Source organism: Acomys minous (assembly GCF_964271855.1).
Source record: "Acomys minous genome assembly, chromosome: 13".
Classification (NCBI taxonomy): Eukaryota; Metazoa; Chordata; class Mammalia; order Rodentia; family Muridae; genus Acomys; species Acomys minous.
The window spans coordinates 87,730,916-87,752,281 of record NC_140495.1 but is presented as its reverse complement, the minus strand read 5'-3'; the positions used below and the strand labels follow the sequence as shown (position 1 = coordinate 87,752,281).

At 51.2% G+C, this 21,366-nt stretch overlaps 2 protein-coding genes and 2 long non-coding RNA genes across 4 annotated transcripts in view; 1 reads left to right on the top strand and 3 right to left on the bottom strand.

Moving 5' to 3' along the window:
• The window catches only part of DNAJB12 (DnaJ heat shock protein family (Hsp40) member B12), a 22,403-nt gene extending 7,406 nt beyond the window's left edge, over positions 1 to 14,997 (bottom strand). Inside the window, 6 exon segments of the mRNA XM_084753600.1 lie at positions 1,461 to 1,540; positions 1,622 to 1,807; positions 3,449 to 3,541; positions 3,544 to 3,599; positions 4,727 to 4,907; positions 14,748 to 14,997. Coding sequence (XP_084609726.1) covers positions 1,461 to 1,540; positions 1,622 to 1,807; positions 3,449 to 3,541; positions 3,544 to 3,599; positions 4,727 to 4,907; positions 14,748 to 14,880 — 729 coding nt within the window. The 5' untranslated portion in view covers positions 14,881 to 14,997.
• On the bottom strand, positions 6,415 to 13,984 carry LOC311581412. The gene is made up of 2 exons (XR_014773770.1): positions 6,819 to 13,984; positions 6,415 to 6,777 (listed from the first exon to the last, which is right to left on the bottom strand). It is a non-coding gene; the product is annotated as an uncharacterized lncRNA (long non-coding RNA).
• A 41-nt stretch (positions 14,998 to 15,038) lies between the features above and the next one.
• LOC311581411 lies at positions 15,039 to 20,494 on the top strand. Its single transcript, XR_014773769.1, has 2 exons — positions 15,039 to 16,325; positions 16,597 to 20,494. It is a non-coding gene; the product is annotated as an uncharacterized lncRNA (long non-coding RNA).
• MICU1 (mitochondrial calcium uptake 1) overlaps positions 20,189 to 21,366 on the bottom strand; it is a 153,972-nt gene continuing 152,794 nt past the window's right edge. The window contains exon 12 of the mRNA XM_084753577.1: positions 20,189 to 21,071. Within this exon, the coding sequence (XP_084609703.1) occupies positions 20,914 to 21,071 (158 nt within the window). The 3' untranslated portion in view covers positions 20,189 to 20,913. The remainder of the gene's footprint in view (positions 21,072 to 21,366) is intronic.

Genomic DNA, 21,366 nt, shown 5'->3' with positions numbered 1-21,366 from the left:
AAGGGAGGGGGGAGGAGGAGAGAGAGATGAAGGGAGGGAGGGGAGGAGAGAGAGAGATGAAGGGAGGGAGGGGGAGGAGGAGAGAGAGAGGAAGAGGGAGGGAGGGGAGGAGAGAGAGAGATGAAGGGAGGGAGGGGGAGGAGAGAGAGAGATGAAGGGAGGGGGGAGGAGGAGAGAGAGATGAAGGGAGGGAGGGGGAGGAGGAGAGAGAGGTGAAGGGAGGGAGGGGGGGAGGAGAGAGAGGTGAAGGGAGGGAGGAGAGGGGAGGAGAGAGAGATGAAGGGAGGGAGGGGGAGGAGAGAGAGAAAGATGGAAGGGAGGGGGGGAGGAGGAGAGAGAGGTGAAGGGAGGGAGGGGGGGAGGAGAGAGAGGAGAAGGAAGGGAGGGGGAGGAGGAGAAGAGAGATGAAGGGAGGGAGGGGGAGGAGGAGAGAGAGGATGAAGGGAGGGAGGGGGAGGAGAGAGAGAGATGAAGGGAGGGGGGAGGAGGAGAGAGAGATGAAGGGAGGGAGGGGAGAGAGGAGAGAGATGAAGGAGGAGGGGGAGGAGGAGAGAGAGATGAAGGGAGGGAGGGGGAGGAGGAGAGAGAGGTGAAGGGAGGGAGGGGGAGGGAGAGAGAGAGATGAAGAAGGAAGGAGGGGAGGGGAGGAGGAGAGAGAGATGAAGGGAGGGAGGGGGAGGAGAGAGAGAGAAGAAGGGAGGGGGGAGGGGAGGAGAGGGAGAGAGATGAAGGGAGGGAGGGGAGGAGGGAGGGAGGAGAGAGAGGAGATGAAGGGAGGGAGAGGGGGAAGAGGTGAAGGGAGGGAGGGAGGAGGGAGATGAGGGGAGGGGGGGGAGAGGAGGAGTGAAGGGAGGGGAGGGAGAGGAGAGAGATGGGGGGAGGAGGGAGAGGAGGGGGGGAGAGAGAGGTGAAGGGAGGGAGGGGGAGGGAGAGAGGTGAAGGGAGAGGTGAAGGAGGGGGAAGGGGGAGGGGGGAAAAGGTGAGCAAGTGTAAGGATGCGTCCTCGTTTAATCCTTTACTAGCTGTTGGCAGTTTTGGGTCCTAGCCAGATCATTGCTGTGGTGCTCCGTCGCATCCCAAATGCGCCTAAACCACTGCCTGGTATAAAGCCTTAACCTCTCTCTTTCTAGAAAGCTGAATACCCACGAAGGCCTTTTATTCTCTCACGATGCTTTAACCCTCCAGTGCTCAGAAAATGTTACCTCAGTCTTAAGAACAACCGACTTCATAAAAGCTATTTACACCAGAGTTGCCGGAGGTGGAGAAGTTTTATACTCCGATAGAAGCCGAATTATTACACAGCATGGAGTGTGGCTCCCTCTGGCGTCCCTAGGAAGAATGGCACTAGGAAAGAGCAAGGAAAGAGCTTCTTGCTTCCGAATGTTGAGAGTATTAAGTGGGTCAAGACTCCCTCCTCCAGGTCCATCCCCTGGGGGACCTGGTGTGGCCTTGTCACTCACATCGCCCTGGTTCTCCCTGCGGTCCTGCCTTTGCTGGTAGGTGTACCGCATTCGGCCATTGCTGTAGACATGGACGTTACCTGAAAGGTGAAAACATGAGTTAGGGGCTGTGGCGGTCACATCCTGCCGTTACCGCTGGGGGGAGCTGGCTGTGGACTTACTGGAAGGGAAGCCACCACCAAAGAACATGTTAAAGAGGTCTTCAGGGGAGATGTCGGCCTCAAAGCCTCGGTGGAAGTCCCCATGGCTGTGGCCATGCCGGGCAGCCTGGCTCTTGTCATCACCAAACTGGTCGTATTGTTTCCTTTTCTCTGGGTTGCTGAGAACCGCATATGCTGTGCCGATGGCTGGAAGGGGAGAAAAGATCAGGCCTTAACATGGGCATGAGCTTGCTTCTTTCAGGCCTCAGGGGAAGGAGGACTTAGAGGCAGAGGCAATTTGCCTGTTGGGCAAGGCTGAGGAGCACCCCTAAGCAAGGCTGTGAGGAGAAGCCTCACCTAAACGGCCAGAATGGCCCATCAACTGCTCAGTAGACCAGGTTGCCCTCCAGTTTGTTTTGTTTGTTTGTTTCTTAGTTTGTTTTCGTTTTTTTGAGACAGGGTTTCTGTGTAGCCTTGGCTGTCCTGGACTCACTTTGTAGATCAGGTTAGCCTCAAACTTACAGAGATCCACCTGCCTCCGTCTCCTAAGTGTTGGAATTACAGGTGTGCACCACATGCCCGGTGCCCTCCAATTTTTTATCCTCCTGCATCTACGCAGAGTTGTAGGCATGATCGCTTACACCTGCTGCAGGTATGTTGTTTCAGGTCTTTCACTGGTGTTACAGAATGTCTCCTGTACACTCTCATCTTGTGGGGTGCCCATGGGTAATACAACCCTGAAGTCAGTGCGACCCAAAATAACAGACACACGAGGAGGCCCTTGTTGTCAACAGGAGAGTAGGAGCTACTGCTTCTGGTGGAGACTCCTGTGTCTGGTGTGTGGCCAGGATGTGCCTGTTGTCCCCAGGGCCCAGGCCCCAGCTGCTGTTTTCTATCTGGCACTGAGGCCTCCTCACTAGAGCTCCCAGGGCAGAAAGCCAGTGCCTTCCAGGGCTTGCCTTCCCTGTGCTCCCTTCACGCACAGCAGTGGGCTGCAGGCTTGTTTCAGTGCTGGTTGCCCATGGGAGGGAGGGTGGAATCCTCCTTTCCCACCTGACAAGGCTGTGGCGCTCTGTCACAGGCTTTCTACTTGGCCCAGTACTGTACAACAAGGCTCCCAGTCACCCACAGTATGCCCCAAAGGGAATAATACCTAGGGACCAGGAAAATGCAAGGCCCAGCAACACAGGGCTGGCATGGAGGCAGCACACATGAGCGCCAGCGAGGAGAGATGAAAATCTAAACGCCTAAAACATAGCTTATGATTCTGGCCAGAGGTGGAACACTCACTCCACAAGTCAAAAGGTGGGTGAGCTCAGTAGATGCTTTGTCCCCAGTGCAGGCCTGGGACAGGTTGTGCAAAGTGGGAAGCTGGCTGCCTGTCCTGAAGAAGCCCTCCTGGGAAGGGGTGCCCTGCCCCTCAGTACAGGGATTGTTGCCAGATGACCCAAGTTAGGAGTCTGCTCCTGCCCCAGGTGCTGTCGCCACAACCCTCTGGCTCCTCTACTGTAACTCTGAAAATGAGGAGGAAGAAGACACAGGTGGGCACTGTGTGAGACCTGCTAGTCTATACGCCTAGAGGCGGCTACTGGAACTTTCTCAGCGAACAGTTGTACCACATTCTTCTGCCCCCACTTCCGGGGAAAGCCTCTCGGCCCTGTGTTCTAAGACAGGAACGAAAAACACCAAAATGGCTGGGCTTGGAGGTACACACACCTTTCATCCCAGCACAGCAGAGGCCTGAGGCCAGAGGGCACAGGCATCTTTGTGAGTTGCAGGCCAGGCCAGGCTACACAGGGAGACATGCAAGCAAGCTAACAAAGCCCCCAACACCGCAGGCTGGCTTACCTTTGAAAGCTTCGGTGGCACCGGGCGCACGGTTCTTGTCTGGATGGAACTTGAGGGCCAGCTTGCGGTAGGCTTTTAAGTTCCTCAGGTCCCCTCGGAGGCACTTCTGCTCACCCCTAGGATCTCATAGTAATCTTTACACTGCTTCACCCTGGAACAGGGAGAAGACCGTGACACGGTGCCTCAGTGAGGTGTGGGAACCAGCAGCGTGAGGCACACCACCGCAGGCAGGTGTGGGGACCAGACTCGGGTCAGCTGTCCGACTTGAGAGGCAAGGAAGCCACGGGGTGCTCCTTGGCCTGGAGAGCTGGGCAGGGCCCGCTGGAACGCCATGACTACACTCAGGACTTGATGGGGTGACTGCTGTCTTTGGCCAGGCCAGCAGCTATTCTTCCTACCGGCTGGAAGCTGCCTTTGAAGGACCATGCTTGTCTTTTAACTGGGGAAGGTGTGTCCTGCCGACGGCGTACCCAAAGCACAGGACCCTAAAGAAAGGCCGCTTCGCCAGGTGTGGTAGTGCATGCCTTTAACCTCAGCACTTGGGAGGCAGAGGCAGATGGATCTCTGTGAGTTGAGGCCAGGCTGGCCTACAAAGTGAGCCCAGGACAGCCAAGGCTACACAGAGAAACCCTGTCTCGAAAAACTTAAAAAACAAAAGCAAAGACAAAAAACCCCCACGAAAGGCCACTTTCTCCCCTTCTGGGCCTTGGAGGACCCACATTTGGGGGGTTCTCTAGAACTCCCTGACCTTCAAGTTTGCTTCTATCCGCTGTAGCTGTTGGGTGTGTATAGTCGAAACTGCCTGGTTATGACAAACTACTTGGTCACACTTGGTCATACTCAGCTTGCTTGTTAGGAGGTGTGGAGCTTGACCTCAGAAGGATTCTGAGGTGAACTAGTGGAAGAAAGGACGGCTGGGAGGGAGGGTCTAGTGGTCCTGGCTGGTGGTGTCAGGCCTGGGAGAGCTTCACTCTGCCAGGCTACCCCGCCTCGGTGGCCTCCTGCCCACAGGCTCTGGTCTGAAAAGGTCTTTGTTTGAGTGGGGGGTGGGGGCAAGATGGTGGTGTCTGTGTGTGACAAACAGAGCTGTGGGAGGCTTAGGGCTGCTGGCCAAGGGCAGAGGAAGGCAGGGGCTGGCAAATGTCTCCGGTTTGTACTGTCAGCAGTTATGGCGAGGGGTAGGCGGTGAGACCCTGGCTCCTACCCTGTGGGAGAGGAAGCTGGACCTCCTCCATTTCCCACGACCCTCCCCAGTTCCCGCCATCCCATGGCCTCTACCTTTTCACAGCTGCCACCTGCTCTGAGGTATAGCCTTTGGTGCTCTCGCCTCCTCCTGCCTCGCCGTTGGCTGAGGGGGTTTCAGTCCCGCCTGCCTTCTTGTGGGTGGTGTGGGCTGTGTCTGTGGGTTGAGGTTGATCGCCGGCAGACTGTGGTTTCTGGTTGAGGGACTCGATCAGAGCTACAAGGAGAAAGAAGGCACTGAGGGGTCATTTCCAGCAAGGCCACTGCTTTCCTGATGTGGACCTGTTCTTTTAGGAGCCTCAGCACTCACAAATAGGAAGATTATAACTTTTAACATATTAGCAATATTAATTTTATAATCAATCCATGTGATTCATGTAACTAACTGCCTTCCTTATTTTCAGATGCTCTATTTATATATGCATTCATTTTCTTAAGTTTACAAAACCCACTTGCCAGTTGGTACGGTATCTGCTAACATGCCTGAAGGCCCAGCACTACTACATAAATTATCGTGACGGCACACACTTTAACCCCAGTTCTTAAAATCCTGGCTCTTGGGTTTCCCTCGTAGTCTCAGGCCAGACTAGGTGTGTGAGAGCCCCTGGCTCAACAGACAGACAATCGAAAAACAAGAGGAACTGGGGGGTGGAGCACTCAGCAGGCAAAGGAAGAGGCGGGGATCTCCCTGAGTTTCAGGCCAGCTTGTGGATTTGGTGAGTTCTAGGCCAGACAGACCTATAGGTGTGAGACTACACTCAACTGCCTTCCCACCCCCCAACCAAAACAACAAAAGAAACCCGGTGAGATTGGCTCAGCAGGGGTGGGGGAGGGAAATGAACCTGCAGCCAAGCCTAAGGGAGGACAGGAGCTTGATCCCCAGAATCTACATGGGAGAAGAGAGATGAGAGAGAGGGGGGGGGGGGGAGGGAGAGAGAGACACACACACATACACAGAGGGAGAGAGAGAGTGTGTGTGTGTTTTCCAGGCCAGCCAGGGATGCACAGTAAGACCCTGCCATAAAAAAACAAACAAACAAACACACACTTTTGAGTCTGACTAGTGAACCAAGTAGGATCTGATCTAGAATTCAGTTACCTTTATTTTTGTTGTTACTATTGTCGGCGTTTTTTGTTTTGTTTTTTTACTCAGCTTCCCAAGTGCTGGACTATAGGAGTGTGCCGCCATGCCAGGTTTGACATTTCTTTCAGTGTGCTTGTTTGCTTTACTAGGCTCTTGTTCTTTTATGAACCATTTTGTTTCTCCTGACCCAGCCAGATCTATCACTCTTTGCTTAGCACTACATCACACGATCTGGAACATTCGGTCCTCAGCATTGCTTCCTGTTGTGTTTTCTATTTTTATGCTGCCTCTTTAAAATGCTTTAATATTAAATGAGTGCTATTAGTACAGAACTAACACTAAGTTGAAGTTAATGTTAATCTTAATGTTTCCTAGTTTAAATATTTGCTTATTAACACAGTACATCAGAATTATAAACTGTTCAATGCTCCTAGTTTAGATACAATAATATTATTTCCTTTAGTTGAAAACACAATAGTTTTTTTTCTCATTGTGGTAAAAACATAAAACTCACCACCTTAACCTTTTATGTGTGTAGGCCAGAGGTCGACCAGGGGCGCCTTCCTCGGGTTCGCTCCTCCCCAGTGTTTGTGTACAACCCTGCTTTGTTGGCTGCTGGGGGTCTGAATTCAGGCCGTCATTCTTTTTTTTTTTTTTCCTTCTGGTTTCTCTGTGTAACCTTGGCTGTCCTGGACTCACAGCAATCACCTGCCTCTGCCTCCCAAGTGCTGGGATTAAAGGCATGCGCCGCCACGCCCAGCTCAGGCCCTCATTTTTTACATGTGTAGCCCAAGCTGACCTTGAACTCCTGATCTTACTGCTGTGTGCCATCACAGGCCAGGTCATCATTCTTATGGCCAGCACTTCGCAGACTTAGTAGCTATCCCCAGCTCCCAATCCTTTTTTTTTTTTTTTTTGAGACAGAGTTTCTTTGTATAGCCTTGGCTGTGCTGGACTCACTTCGTAGACCAGGCTGGTTTAGAACTCACAGTGATTCGCCTGCCTCTACCTCCTGAGTGCTGGGATTATGGCCACCATGCCTGCCTCTAGCTTCCAATCTTAACTCTTTAATTGTATAGTTCTAGAGAATAGGTGAAGCCACAATGTGGGTACTAGGAATTGAACCTGGGTCCTCTGCAAGAGCAGCTAGTGCTCTTAACAACTGCTGAGCCATCTCTCCAGCCCTGTTGTTACATATCTTAAATAGCTGGCCATGTCAAATGATCTACTTCACTGGGGTCTATAGATGTTTACTGTCACCCTAAAATGGGATCAGGGTGACTGAAATCCAAGCTTTTGGTTCCTCCTGACTCAGCATCCACAAACTCTAACAAATGTGCAGTTGTGTGAGGCTGCAGTGTCCTGGCTGGGAAATTCCAAAGCTGTTGACAGGCCCTTGGGAAAACATGTACCTAGATCCTTGTTGGGACCCAGGATACCTGTGAGCCAAGGAAAAATGGTGGCACCTCTCAGACAAGCTCCAGCTTCCTTCTCAGGTGTCACGGCACTGCCCTATACAGAGTACCAGACACCTTCCACCACCACACATCTGTGCTGTACCCAGGGCTCACTGGGAACTGAGCACTGGGCACCCCAGCTGTGGCCATCTCAGTGCAGAAAACTTGTGCCATCTCCCTGGGATTGGGCAATTCAAACAGAGGAGCTGACAGCAGGGTTTGCGGAGTGCACGCTTGGACTGAGAAAGGAGTAGCTGGAGACGCATTAGCAGCTGGCACAGTGGTGCAACCCTGTAACCCCAGCCCCTCCTCACAGCCTCCAGTTTCTCTGTGTAGCCCTGACTTTCTTTGAACTCAGAGATCTGCCCGCTTCTGCCTCTTGAGTGCTGGGATTAAAGGTGTGCGCCACCACTGCCTGGCCATGATCCTAGCATTTGGGATGCTGAGGCAGGAGGATTTTGTTTTTCTTTTTGTTTTTTTAAGACAGGGTCTTTCTGTGTTAGCCTTGGTTGTCCTGGACTCCCTTTATAGATCAGGCTGGCCTTGAACTCACAGTGATCTTCCTGCCTCTGCCTCCCAAGTGCTGGGATTAAAGGTGTGCACCACCACACTCAGCTCAGGTCCCCACTCTGTGGCTGTCCTGGAGGCCGGATTTTGAGCTGGAGGCCAGCGTGGGCTACAAGGAGAGCTTGGGCCACAGGATAGGATGTTATCTCAAACAAATGAGATTATCAGCAATCATCTTTTTTCTTTCCTGTTTTGGAGGCAGTCTTGCTATGTAGTCAAGGCTGGCCCCAGATTATGATCCTCTCAAGTGCTGAGCTCACCAGTGTGTCAGATTCGGCTGACTTTAAGAGCTGTTTCAGTTACTGTGTGCTCAGTCTGTGCCAGGTAGGCACCACCACAATGCTCTGTAAAAATTAGTTCACTTAATCATTACAGCAGCTTCAGAAGAGCAGTGTCATCACCCACTGCCAGGCCCCTCAGGGAGAAGGTGTTGTGTCAGCACTGCTGTGGCAGAGGTACACAGGTCCCCACTCTTTTGGTTTGTTTTATTTTTTTGAGACAAGGTTTTTGTTTTTGTGTAGCTTTGGCTATCCTGGACTCACTTTGTAGACCAGGCTGACCTTGAACTCAGAGATTCACCTGCCTCTACCTCCCGAGTACTGGGATTAAAGTCAGGTCCCTACTCTTTAACTCTGTGGCTGTCCCAGACTGTATCTCTTTTGGGGGACCTCTGTTATGTTCACAGAGGCCAGATCCTGTTTACAACTCTGCCACTTACTAGCACAGTAGCATGACCCTGGCTCATCTCTGACACTTGTTGGCACCTTAGTTTCCTCAGAGTGATGGCATGAGAATGAAATAAGATAACATGTGCACATGGTCGGGAGACTGGCAGGGCATCAGATTCAAAATATCACAACTTGAGTGGCCAACTGGCCAGGAGGAGCTGGCTGGGGAGGGGAGGAAGCCATGGGTCGGGGCTGGGGTGCCTAGAGTGGCTCAGGCCAACAGAGAGGTAGCCAGGCCCTGAGCAATGTCACGAGGCACGAGGCAACCGTGGAGGCAAAGGAAGAAACCAACAGACGAAGAGGGGCTGGTTCTGAAAACCGAAGGAGGAGCTGGCTCCCAGTGGTTTTGAACCAGGCAGCCTGTTTTTGATCTCTCTGGAAGTTGTCTGTGGTCCCAGCCCAGCCTGCTGAGCATGTTCCAAGGACAATATCACTAGTGATCCAATCAACACAGCTGCACAGGTCGGAGGGCAGAGGCCTGCATGTGTGCTCCTCAGCAAAGATTCTGGAAGCTTTTGAGGCAGTTCCATTGCTCAGCCACTAACTTCCCCACACGGCAGCATCAAATGCTCAGCATTGTCCAGAGGGTCCCGGGTTGAGCTGAGAAATGGAAGACTTCTGATTGCTACCAAGCAGGTCTCCCTACTGGTCTGGATACCCCCAACAGGCCTGCAGCATGTGATGGTCTCATCCTGACTCATCGTGACATCCCCTGTGACACAGAGGCTGACAATGCGCAATGACACAAAGGAGTTACGTAACAGGCCAGCTTAATGTTAGCATTAGCTTTGGCTGTGCCTAAGACCAGTGAACACGGAGGTGTGAACCATGGTCTCTGAAGCATGAAGACTGCTGAGGTCCAGGGGTCTGAGGCCAGCCTGGTCACCAGAGTGAGATGCTGTTGTTTCAGCACTAATTTATTTAAAGAGAAAAAAAAAAATGGTGAGGCAGTGGTGGCACATGCCTTTAATCCTAGCACTGGGGAGGCAGAGAAGCAGGAGGATCTGTGAGAAATCCTGTCTTGAAAAACCAAAAAGTTAAAAGCCAATCAGACAAAGAGCCTGGTATGAAAGCTCATACCTTTTATCTTAGCACTTGAGAGGCAGAGGCAGGCATATCTTTGAGAGTTTGAGTACAGCCCAGCCTATAAGGCAAGTTCTAGGACACCCAGGACTACATAGAGAGACCCTGTCTCAAAAATGAAAACAAACAAAAGGGTTAGATATCAGTAAGAGAAGACCATGGGGCAGCTGACAACTAGTGGAGGATCTATAGCTGCCAAGACTTTCTGCCTTCCTCACGGCAGTGTGGAGACAGACTCTGACTGGCTATTTGCTAGCAGGGTGGTACTGGATAAATTAACGTAGCTTCTCTGGACATTTACCTCCTAAGGGCAGCAGAGAAGGTCCGCAGGTGTCCGCAGGTGTCTACAGGGCTTAGCAAGTGGCTAGCAACTGTCATAAATGACCTGTTCCTGACCCTTTAGTGCCTGTGGCACTCAAAGTGAGTCAAGGAAAGAGTTCAGAATGGGGAAAGAGCCTTTGGCATTCAGTGGTGTGTGTTGGCAACCATTGCTAGTTCCTCACTGCAGGCTTGACCCCTGCCCCTGGGTGCTTGGAGGAACAAATACGATTCTATAAAATAGAGGGCATGGGGAGACTGGGGATGGCAAGGGTGGACTAACCTAAACGGACAACTCTACCCTGCACTTCGCTGGTACTAGAATTCTCTTTCCCACTGACCCTGAAGGCCCAAACCCCTTGGTGATCAGGCTTCTCCTTTTCTCCCACGGCCGTGTCGGGTGGCCTTTCTGATTGCCCAGACTGCACAGGGAGTCACTTTATAGAAGCTTGGGTAACATCAACTGCAGGTCCTCACCCAGCCAACTCTCTCTCTGCAGGGGAAACTGAGGCCTAATTGTGTTCTCAAGACCTCCCTGCAAACTCTGCTAGCTTCTATTTTCTCTGAGACAGATCCTCACTATGTAGTCTACACTGATTTGGAATGTAAGGGCCTCTTGTCTCCCCCCAAAGCTCTGTGATTACAGACATATGCCACCATGTCCCTACTGTGCCCAGTTCTTTCAGCCACTTCACTAAGTAGCAGGTGAAGCCACTGGCCACCAGGCCAACAGATGCTGGATAGAACATCCCAGAAAAAAGTTGGACATGGTGACACAGGCTTAACCCCAGCGCTTGGGAGGCAAAGGCAGCCAGACCTCTGAGCTCCAGCTTGGTCTGGTCTACAAAGTGAGTTCCAGGCCAACCAGGGTTGCAGAATGAGACCTTTTTTTAAAAAGGAAAACTCCCAGAAAAGACACTGTCACTTCTGCTGTGGCCTCCCAGCAGCCTTGTTCCTGTCCCACAATGCCGTTACCGAGTTGTGGTGTCCTCCTTGTCCTGCCCCTACAGCAGAGGTTTCAAGGCCTTTCTTCTGGGAGGGTCTTCAGCTCCCGTTGGGACACTTTTCCCGACCCCTCCCATCACCCTTTTTTACCTTTCAATGGCCAACACCGCCTCTATTCTGGCTCTCCATCCTTCCTCACCTGGCCCCTGCACACCTGACATCTCCATGGCTACGGCCTCCACCCTCTCTCAGGACTACTCTGTTGCTGCTGTCTCATTCCCACTGGCTGAGGGCAGGTGTGATGCATGGCTGTCCACCAAAAACAGCCTCTCCATGCTCCACGCCTTCCCACAGTGACCTCAGCAGTACACGTTTCCAAAGAGTGTCAACAAGCTGGTGACAACATCTTTCACCTGGAACCTGGCGCTGTCTCCGGGTTCTAGGCTGGTGGCTCCCCAGAAATGTCCCACTGGCATTTTCCATCCTGCCAACCTCGGCCCATCTAGTTTCTCAGCTTGGGCTTTTTTAGGCCACAAAGGTTGACCCTGACTCCCAGCACCCATCTAGGTCGCATCATCACTACACAATGGCTCTTTATCTTTTCATCCCTCCTATGTCATCATGTCCTAACCTATTTGGGCCACTGTCCCTCTCATCAGCCCTTTTAGGCCTGGTCCCCCTCCCTCCCTCCCTCCCTCCCACAGTCTCACTATAATATAGTCCATGCTTGCGTCAAACAATCTACTGCCTGGCCTCCTCACTGCTGGGATTAGAGGCAGCACCCCCATACCTGGCCTTGTACTGTTTTCTTTTAAGAAACTTATTCCTTACCTCTTTTTGGCCTCTCCCAGACCAGGCTAACTCCAAACTCATACCGGCTACACAGCCTGTGTGGGCTTCCTTACGCCTGGCACTCTACCTTCCCAGTGGACTTGTCAGGTACGACGGATCTCAGCAACAACCAAACCTCTTGAGTTTCCTCCAGGTGTAACAAAGTGAACGCATCCGGTCCAGCAGGAATGGAGACCCGCAGTCTGGCCCCACTTCATTTTCTACTTCAGTCCTCTATACTTAAGCTCCTCCTTCACTTGCCTCTACATCTCCTTCTACACAGTCCCTGTGCAAACCTTTTCAAACTTCTGGCCTCGCATGCCGTTCCCTCTGTGAGATAAGACTGTTTGTGTGTCCTCCTTGCTGTGCTCCCAACAGCTTCTAATATGATGGTCGGGAGATTATCCTGCACCCCTTCCATCCCTCAAGACTGTGAACTCACAGGTGCTGAGGATTGGATTTTTTTTTTTTTTGTTTTTGGAGGCAGGGTTTCTCTGTGTAGCCTTGACTGTCCTGGACTCACTTCATAGACCAGGCTGGCCTCGAACTCACAGTGATCCACCTGCCTCTGCCTCCCAAGTGCTGGGATTAAAGGCGTGCGCCACCACGCCCGGCGAGGACTGGATTTTTAATAATTTTTTTATACCCACTCTTACGTCCTCAGCATCTAAATGAACGTGGCTATTTTTGGGGGGGCGGGGTTAGGTCACGTTACCATGCACCTTGCAGTCTTTTTCTCTGTAAGCTTGCTTTCTTGAGGATCTTGCCAATCCTGCTATACCACTTGGCATCAACCAACGAACTTTGCAGGCAAAAACAAAATAGATTCTCAACATCAGCTACTTTTTTTTGGTTTTGTTTTTCAAGATGGAGTTTCTCTGTGTATTCTTTGTCTGTCCTGGACTCCCTTTGTAGACTAGGCTGGCCTCGAACTCACAAAGATCCAGCTGCTTCTGCCTCCCAAGTGCTGGGATTAAAGGCGTGCGCCACCACACCTGGCCCTACTTTTTTTCTTTTTTTTTTTAAGACAAGGTCTTGTTATGTAGCCCAGTTGACCTCAAACTTGAGGCAATCCTCTTGCCTCACCTCCTGAGCTCAGGGATCACAGGCATGGGTCACCACACCTGTAACAATCTGATGTACTGAATGAACACTCTGAATGAACTCCTATCCAAACCCTGAGCATAGACAGCCACCTAATACTTTTTAACCAAGATTGCCCTATCTTCAGCCTAAAGTAACCTTACATCCTTGTCTGCTCAGGCAAGGCTGCTGTTAGTTTATGAGACATATATTCTATCCAGCAAAGACATAACAATATCCAACAGGTGGGCCTTTGAGGTGGCTTAAACAGGGAAGGTACATACTGCCAGGCCTAGGAGCTTGATCCTTGGGACCACACAAGATGGAAGGACACAATTTACTCAAGTCACCAAGTTATCCCTCTGACCTCCATATAAGCCTGTACACACACACACACACAGGAAGGCCTGGAAGGACACCCTGCCCATGTTTCTGAACTAGCACAGGTGGCTTCTGACATGCCCTAAAGGCCCTATTTCATCAGCTTTCTTAACTGTTCCTCAGCTCCCAACAGTAATCAGACGGAATTCTGACAGTTTGCACACTGCCAATGCTCCCCACTTATAAAGAGGGAATTATCCTATAGCAGGGGCACCTTGAGCAAGTTACAGAGCAGGCCTGGTAAGTTCACACTGCAACTCTCTCCTAGTGGAGGCAAAGAGGCCAAAGATCAACCTGAGAGTCAGGAGGGAGGAAAGTTCAGGAATTCAGCCGCCTCTTCGGCTGGCACTCCTCTTTCTCTCTTTCTAAACGTGGGCAGCGAAGGTGAGAGGCAGGTTGCTGCTCACCATTTCGTTTCAATAAACATTTATGGAGTCTCAGGGCTTTCCCATTTCTAGCTGTGTCATATCCTAAGTCCCTTATCGCTGAGGTATTGCCTCATCTACAAAAGATATAATGGCGCTGTTCTGTCTTAACAGCGCAGGATCGGGTGACACAACAAGTGAGAAGGAACTCACTACACTGAAAAGCTCTATGGGTGTTCTTGTTATATGCATTATCTTTTCCAACTCCCTAAACTGCCAAACGAGGAGACCCAAGTTCAGAAATGTCACAGCGCAGCAGTCATGACGAGACATGGGTCTCTTAACTCTGAAAGCCTGCTACAGAGAGTTTACTAAGCCCACAGGCACAAACCCGGTGTCTTTCTCCTTTCCGAATGGTATGAAAATTTTTCTTTTAAGAACTTAGGTTACCGACGCAAAATAGGGGGACTACCAGGTAAAGCGGGCCGATGGGCAGCGGAGAGAAGCTCACTATTCTCTCTCTGGTTCGGGAGGTCTCAGGCCCAGGCTCCTCAGCTGCCTGGTACTCAGCAGCCACAGCAATCCATAAGACCCGCCACCCAGGCCTGTTGGAGAAAGAAGGTGGGATGGGGTGGCTGAGACCGGGTTCTTCAACAATTCATCCACCCCGAAACTCTGCGTGCAAGAGACTGCAGGAAGAACTGAGAGTTGGAGTGGCTTATGTTGCCTAAGTTCGAGCGAATGAAGATCCGAAGACCCCTTTCTAGGAATTCCTTCCCTCTCTAGAACCCATTCTCTCTTAGAATAGTTATGTTTATTTTCCTGAACTATAATATTTCCCAGGCCGGGCACCGGCCCTGGGCCACCGAACAGCCCCCTGGGAAAAGTAGTTTGCTTTCGCTTCCACCTGAGTTCCCTTCGTCTGGTCTCCCAGCGCGTCCCCTTCCCAGAAACCTCATATATCAGAGGGTTCCACAAACACTGGAAAGGATTGAGAGCCACGTCCTCAGGGGCCTCCAGGGGTACAGCATCCTACAGAGTACGAGACTGCGGGACTACAAATCCCAGCAGCACCCGCGCGCACCAGTGCGCAGGCGTAGCCGCGCCTGGCCGCCCCTCCCCCCATCTCCGCCAACTGCTCCGGTCGGTCCGTTCCCGTATTCCCCCCATTCCGTGCTAATGCCCCCCTCGGTCCCTGCGGCGCCTCCCACTCACCGCTGACTCGTGGCGTCGGGTACAGCCGCTGTGCCTTGTCTAAGAAGCGCAGCGCCCGCTCGGGCTGGTTGCTTTGGATGGCCTTGAGGGCGATGCTGATACAACGCTCGGCTTCATCCTTGTTGGATTCCATGGCGGAACCCGAGCGCCGAACCAGGGAGGGGGAGGCCGGGCGAGCGAAGGGCTGCGCCAGCCGCCGGCGCGTCGCGGGGCAGGCCGGCGCGGAAGGATGACATAACCCTCCGCCCCTCCTTCCCGAGAGTTGAGTGAGGGTTGAACCCGGGCGGAAGCCCTACCGTATGTCTCCTAAAAAGGGGGCGTTCGGTTAGAACGCGCGGGAGCTCTAGAGCGCAAGCTCTGTAGTTTGACTGTGCGCGCACGTTCTTGGTGGTAGACTGTTTCAGACTGTGCGTTTTAGACTGTTAATCGTACAGATGTTTACCGAATATCCATCTTTGTCGGACGCTGCTGTTTGACGTTGCAGTGGCGTCAAAACAAAATCCCTGTCCTCACAGAGCTTTCGTGCGTGGGGAGAAGTCCAGTAAACGGAAACATTCAGATAGTGACACGGTTAAGCAAAAAGCGAAAAGTAGAGGGATAGACGGGAGGGGCTACTATTTAAATAGCTTAATATATCAGAAGCTCATTTTACAGACATCTGAATTCCGGAGAAACAAGAACATGTGACTGCTGGAGGAAGGATGGGTCATGGGGAAGAAACGACAAATGTAAAGGCTCAGAATGGGAATTTTCGTTGCCAGTTATTGAGGGATTAAGGAGTTTACAGGAGTCACACTACAGAGCGGGGCCAATCGGGATGCAGCTCAGCTGAGCTCTCACTCCAGTGACTGCAACTTCGTGAAGGTTGTCAGTGACTTCCACTTGGCCAAATCCACTGGCTATTTCTTTCTTTCTTTTTTTTTCTCCTTTATTAATTTATTCTTGTTACATCTCAATGGTTATCCCATCCCTTGTATCCTCCCATTCTTCCCTCCCTCCCATTTTCCCCTTATTCCCCTCCCCTATGACTGTTCCTGAGGGGGATTACCTCCCCCTGTATATGTTCATAGGGTATCAAGTCTCTTCTTGGTAACCTGCTGTCCTTCTTTCTTTTTTAAAAAAAAGATTTATTTAGTATGTATAAAGTGTTCTGCCTGCTTGTAACACCTGCAGGTCATAAGAGGGCACCAGATTTCGTTGTAGATGGTTGTGAGTCATCCTGTGGTTGCTGGGAATTGAACTCAGGACCTTCAGAAGAGCAGTCAGTGCTCTTAACCTCTGTGCCGTCTCTCCATCTCCCGCCCACCCCTACTTCCCCCACCCCCACCTCGGGCTATTTCTTAGCTCTTGCTTTATGGTCTTTCACAAGAAACTACAACAATAAGCCCAAATGAAAGTTAAAGAGCACTATGCGGTGGTGGCACACACCTTTAATCCAAACACTTGGAAGGCAGAGGCTGAGAGATCTCTGAGTTCGACGCCAGGCTGGTTCACAGAATTTCAGGACAGCCAGGACTACATAGAGAAACTCTTGTCTCAAAAAACACGCAAAAGTTAAAGAGCAGCTGTTATAATGAGGTGAGACTCAGTGGGTATGTATATGCATTGAGGAGATACACATCTATGTGTGTATTTACTTGGTTGTGTGTGTGTGTGTGTGTGTGTGTGTGTGTGTGTGTGTGTGTGTATGTGCAAGGTCTAGCCAAGTATCCTTGGCTGCACTGCAACTCACTCTGTAAACCAGGCTGTCCTTAAACTTGCAGTGATTCCTCCGTTCTGCCTCCCAAATCTGGCTAAATTCTGGATAGAGTTTGAAAACGTTTTTGTATTTTTTTTTTTTCTGCTGCAGTGGACGGATGTTCTATGTGAGAGAAACAGAGGACTTCTCGCCAATCACAACATCCTTGGCCTGAACAACTGGACAGAATTTCTGTGTACTTGAACTGGAGGAACAGGACGTCTGTGAAAGGAGCAGTTTGTTAGGAAGAGTATTAAAAGTTTGACCTAGGGAAGATGTACTGGTGATGTGCATGTAAGCGAGGTTGTGCAAGTGTAGTGCTCCTCTAAGAAAGGAGAATGCACTGAAATGTGCTGTGAGGTAAGAAAATAAGTTACTTGGGGGCCAAGTGAGGTGGATGTTTCTCAGGGAGGAAGGAAGCGTTTAAACTATCAAACTTTATGTTGAGGCCAAGCAATGTAAGATTAAGAAATACAGCAATTTTTTCAATATGAGAAACGACGGCAGCATGAAAGGCTGTGATCACTGTGATGTGACTGTTTCTAGTGTGTTCCCAAGGGGTTCTCTGTGGTCTTAACATGGGATATATATAATTTTATAATATATGATTTTGTAATACAAGTTATTTAATTGGATTAGAAATTTTAATGATGCAAAAAGGGGGATCTGGAGGCACAGAGACACTTGGCCTTGGAAAGACAGATTTTTATTTATTTATTTATTATGTATACAGTGATCTGCCTGTGTGTACACCTGCAGGCTAGAAGGGGGCATCAGATCACTTTATAGATGGTTGTGAGCCACCAGGTGGTTGCTGGGAATTGAACTCAGGACCTCTGGAAGAGCAGACACCTTCCATTTCCTGCTAAAGAGCAGACACCTTCCATTTCCTGCTAAGTGTCTGAGTTCTCTTTCGTTTTCTGAGTGTCAGGAGTCCCCTCTTCTGCTGATCACAGGTGCTTCGAGGCTGGGGGAGGTGGGGTGGGGTGCTTTTGTCAGTGTGCTAAGGACCTGGATTATGTCTGTTCTCTTACCACCCCTTTTCCTGCAGATAAAATGGCAAAGTCTTTTTTTAAAAAAATATTTATTTATTACACATACATGTATGCCTACACACCAGAAGAGAGCACTAGACCTCATTATAGATGGCTATGAGCCACCATGTGGTTACTGGGAATTGAACTCATGACCTCTGGAAGAGCAGACAGTGCTCTTAACCACTGAGCTATCTCTCCAGCATGCAAAGTCTCATTTAAAAATTTAGCCTAGAGTCTGGTTCCTTGGCGGGTTGGCAGGTGTCTTACTCATTGTTGCATTGTTGTGAAGAGACACCAGACCAAGGCAACCAAGCCAAGCGGGGCTTGTTTACAGAGGCTTGGAGGAACAATAGCCTGAGCCTGAGGGCTAGCCTAAACGGCTTCTGTGTGTTGCCATCCCTGCTTCGAGTTCTCAGACTGAAGCCTGCAAAAGTAATCACATTCCTCAGTTCATGCTAAGCATTTTGGTTCTTGGTTTCAGATTTTGTTTAAAAAAAAAAAAAAAAAGTAGCCGGACGTAGTGGTGCACACCTTTAGTCCCAGCACTCAGGAGGTTTCAGGGAGGCAGAGGCAGGCAGATCGATGTGAGTTCAAGGCCAGCCTGGTCTACAAAGAGAGCCAGGGCTACCCAGAGAAACTATGTCTGGAATTGCTGCTCCCCCCACCCCCAAAGGCATGTGCCACCCCCCCCCCCAGCTTTGCATTTGTAATCCTATTACTTAGGAGGCTGAGGCAGGAGGATTGCTGTGAGTTCAAGACCAGCCTGACCTACACAGGAAATTCCAGGCCAGCCTAAGCTACAGAGTGAAATCCTGTCTCCAAAACAAAACCAGAATCCAATGTCAGGAATAAACTGCAGTGACACCCCTTTCTCCTTTAAATGCAGCTGCTCTCCCAGTTGCCCAGGCAAGCCTCAACTTGCTACCTTCCTCCCGCTTCAACTGCCCAGCTGCTGGAACTACAGGCCTGCACACCATGGTGAGAATGGCACAGTTTTGTTCAAAGCCCATGCTCAACGTCTGGTCTGCAGCAGCTGATCAGTGAAGGTGACATAGAACAGCCCGAAGAACACACGCTTACTCATTAACATTCATGTTCTAAAGCCAGAGATTGGTACACTAATGCCCCCCCTCCCCCTTCCCTCCACCCCACCTCAACTGCAGTTGAATCCTTTCTTCATAGTTGCATCTGCCAAGCCTCAAGCCACTTGCTGGCAGGCTAGACTCCCTGCACTGAGCCATTCTGCCAGTAGGTGGCACTAGAAGCCCACAGCTGAGCCAGCCTCTTGACTTCTATGGGCTTGGTGCAAGGCTTGTAGAGGATGCATAGCCACAGCACCAGGGTCCCAAGGCCCACGGTGTTCCTTCTTCACTGCGTGGCAGCAGCCATTGTCTCTCCTTTTTCTAGAGGATGTGGTTCAGCCATAACAAACCTATGGCACATTCGTTAAGTTCCCTTTGCTTAGCAACAGTCTCTAAGACCGTGCTTCTTGGTTTCTTGTCTCCACGGACCACACTGACCCTTAGCTTAAGAGGGCCCAGCTGCTCCCAAGAGCCCTGTAGAACTGTTCTTGTATGGAGAAGAATGTTCTGCCCAGGCCGTGGATGGACTTCTGGGGACAGGGCGAGCATGGATTCCAGGACTTATTTGGGGTTTTTTGAGGCAGGGTTTCTCTCTGTAGCCTTGGCTGTCCTGGACTTGCTTTATGGACCAGGCTGGCCTTGAACTCACAGCGATCTACCTGCCTCTGCCTCCCGGAGTGCTGGGATTACCAGCGTGCACCACCACGCCTGATTCTGGGACAAGTTTAAGAACTGCTTGCACTGCCTCAGGCTTAGACCAACCAGCACAGCAAAGCCTGCACCTAAGGCCAGGCAGGGTGTTGAGGACAGAGTCTAAGAAGCAGGAAGCAGCTGACTGGGTGAGTGTGAAGCTGGCTCTCAGGGAAGTGGAAAGGAAAGGAAGCCCCGGAGAGGAAGTGCGGCTTCTGCCTCTGCCTCTGCCTCAGGTATGGGCAGAAGCCCCAGCTCTCTTGCTGCCTGCTAACAGCAATGTTCTGAGTTAGGGTTGAGTGCCACACTGTGGCAGAACCGGGAGGGGTGTGTGTGTCTCTGGAGAGTTGAAGCAGAGGCTCATGGGAAGGAACTTAGGGCTCATTCAGCTCAACTTGTCATTTAACATAGGAGGGAACAGATGGGGACCGACAAGCTCAACACCCCACTGGGTGAGTGTAGAGCTGAGTCCACCAGACGCTGTTGCTATGGATCTGACAATGCAGGTCCACCATGCTGGATGTTCAGTCTATCCAAAATTAAAATTCTTGTCAGGGACTGTGTACTATAGTCCCAAATAAAACTACCATTCCAACTGTGATGGGAAAATGCCACCTTAATGTCCAAGCACCTTCACTTTTTTTTAGTTTTTTGAGACAGGGTTTTTCTGTGTAGCCTTGGCTGTCCTGGACTCACTTTGTAGACCAGGCTGGTCTCGAACTACAGTAATCGGCCTGCCTCTGCCTCCCAAGTGCTGGGAGTAAAGGCGTGCGCCACTAAGCCTGCCGCACCTTCACTTTTTGTGTCTGCCTCAAGTTAGAGTCTACTGCTTCAGAGACAAAATGAAAAGGGCGCAGAGGAAAAGCCTAAAAGAACGGATACAAGAGCCCTAGCGGTTATTTACTGCAAACTTATAATTAAAGTGATATTTTACGAGGGTTTTAGACAGAGGGCAGAGGGCTCTGTAGGCGACACAAGGAACAGAGGACTCAGCCACTGCTGCTAGTGAGGCAAAGTCCAGGAGGAGGCACCACAGGGAGCCTGGGAGGGAACCAAAGGAGCAGAGGGGACCGTCAAGCAGCTACTTTCTATCTGGAATCGTGCTGGGAGCACGAGGCCTTCCTGGAGCCACCAGTGTCTGCCACAGATCCTTCCTCTGGCCAGGCTTCCTGCCAGCTCAGGGTGCCAGGGTCGGCTTCATTATCATCCATCACAGACTTCCTTTTGCCTGCCAGAGTATTTTCAAACTGGCGGCTTAAAGACGGCAGGAGGAAGAGCAGGCAATGTGAGAGACTGGAGCTGGGATGCCTCCCAGGGCTGGCAGGTGTGTGTGTGGGGGGGAGGGGCCTCCCAGCATTCGTTCTTTACCCACAGAGCACTTGTTAAAGGAGCTAAGGTCTCCACTTTTAAGACTTGTTCATGTTCTTTTAGGACCTCTGATCTGACTGCAGACTCAGAGCCTAGAGTGACCAGGGCAGGGAAGGGTGGGGAGGGAAGCCAGCTGAGCCCAGAGGTCACTCCCAGAAAGGGGGGGGGTAGGGTGGGCAGGGGCACTATTCCCAAAAGCAGCAGCAGCAGCAGCATGAAGGGCCGCTCCAGGGGGTCCAAGAATTGGGGTGCTATTTGGGCAGAGCAAAGTCCCAGGCAGTTTCTTGGGCACATTTCCACATGGCTTGCATGAGCCGGGTGAAACCCATGTCCTTGGGCTTCTCCAGGCCCCTCATCAGCCGCTGCTTCATGATGGACACGAACTCCTTATTGCTCAGCTCCCCGTTGCCTGCAGGGCGAGGAAACACACAGGTGTGAGTAGAAACTCCGGGGGAAAGCCACTGAGACAGCCCCACCCCTCACACGCTGTGGGCTCTCCAGCCCGGCACACACTCAGCAGAGGTCAGCTCCCTCGGCTTAGGATGCTCGGTTCCTTCCTTGATGTTTCCAATCGCCGACACTCTGAGACTACAGCACAGGTCAGGTCTTGTGCTGAAACACAGACGGAGGAACTTCCTGCACTGGTCCTTAGAATACTCTCAAGGATGCAGGAGAGACACGTGATATCACCAGTGAGACAAGTG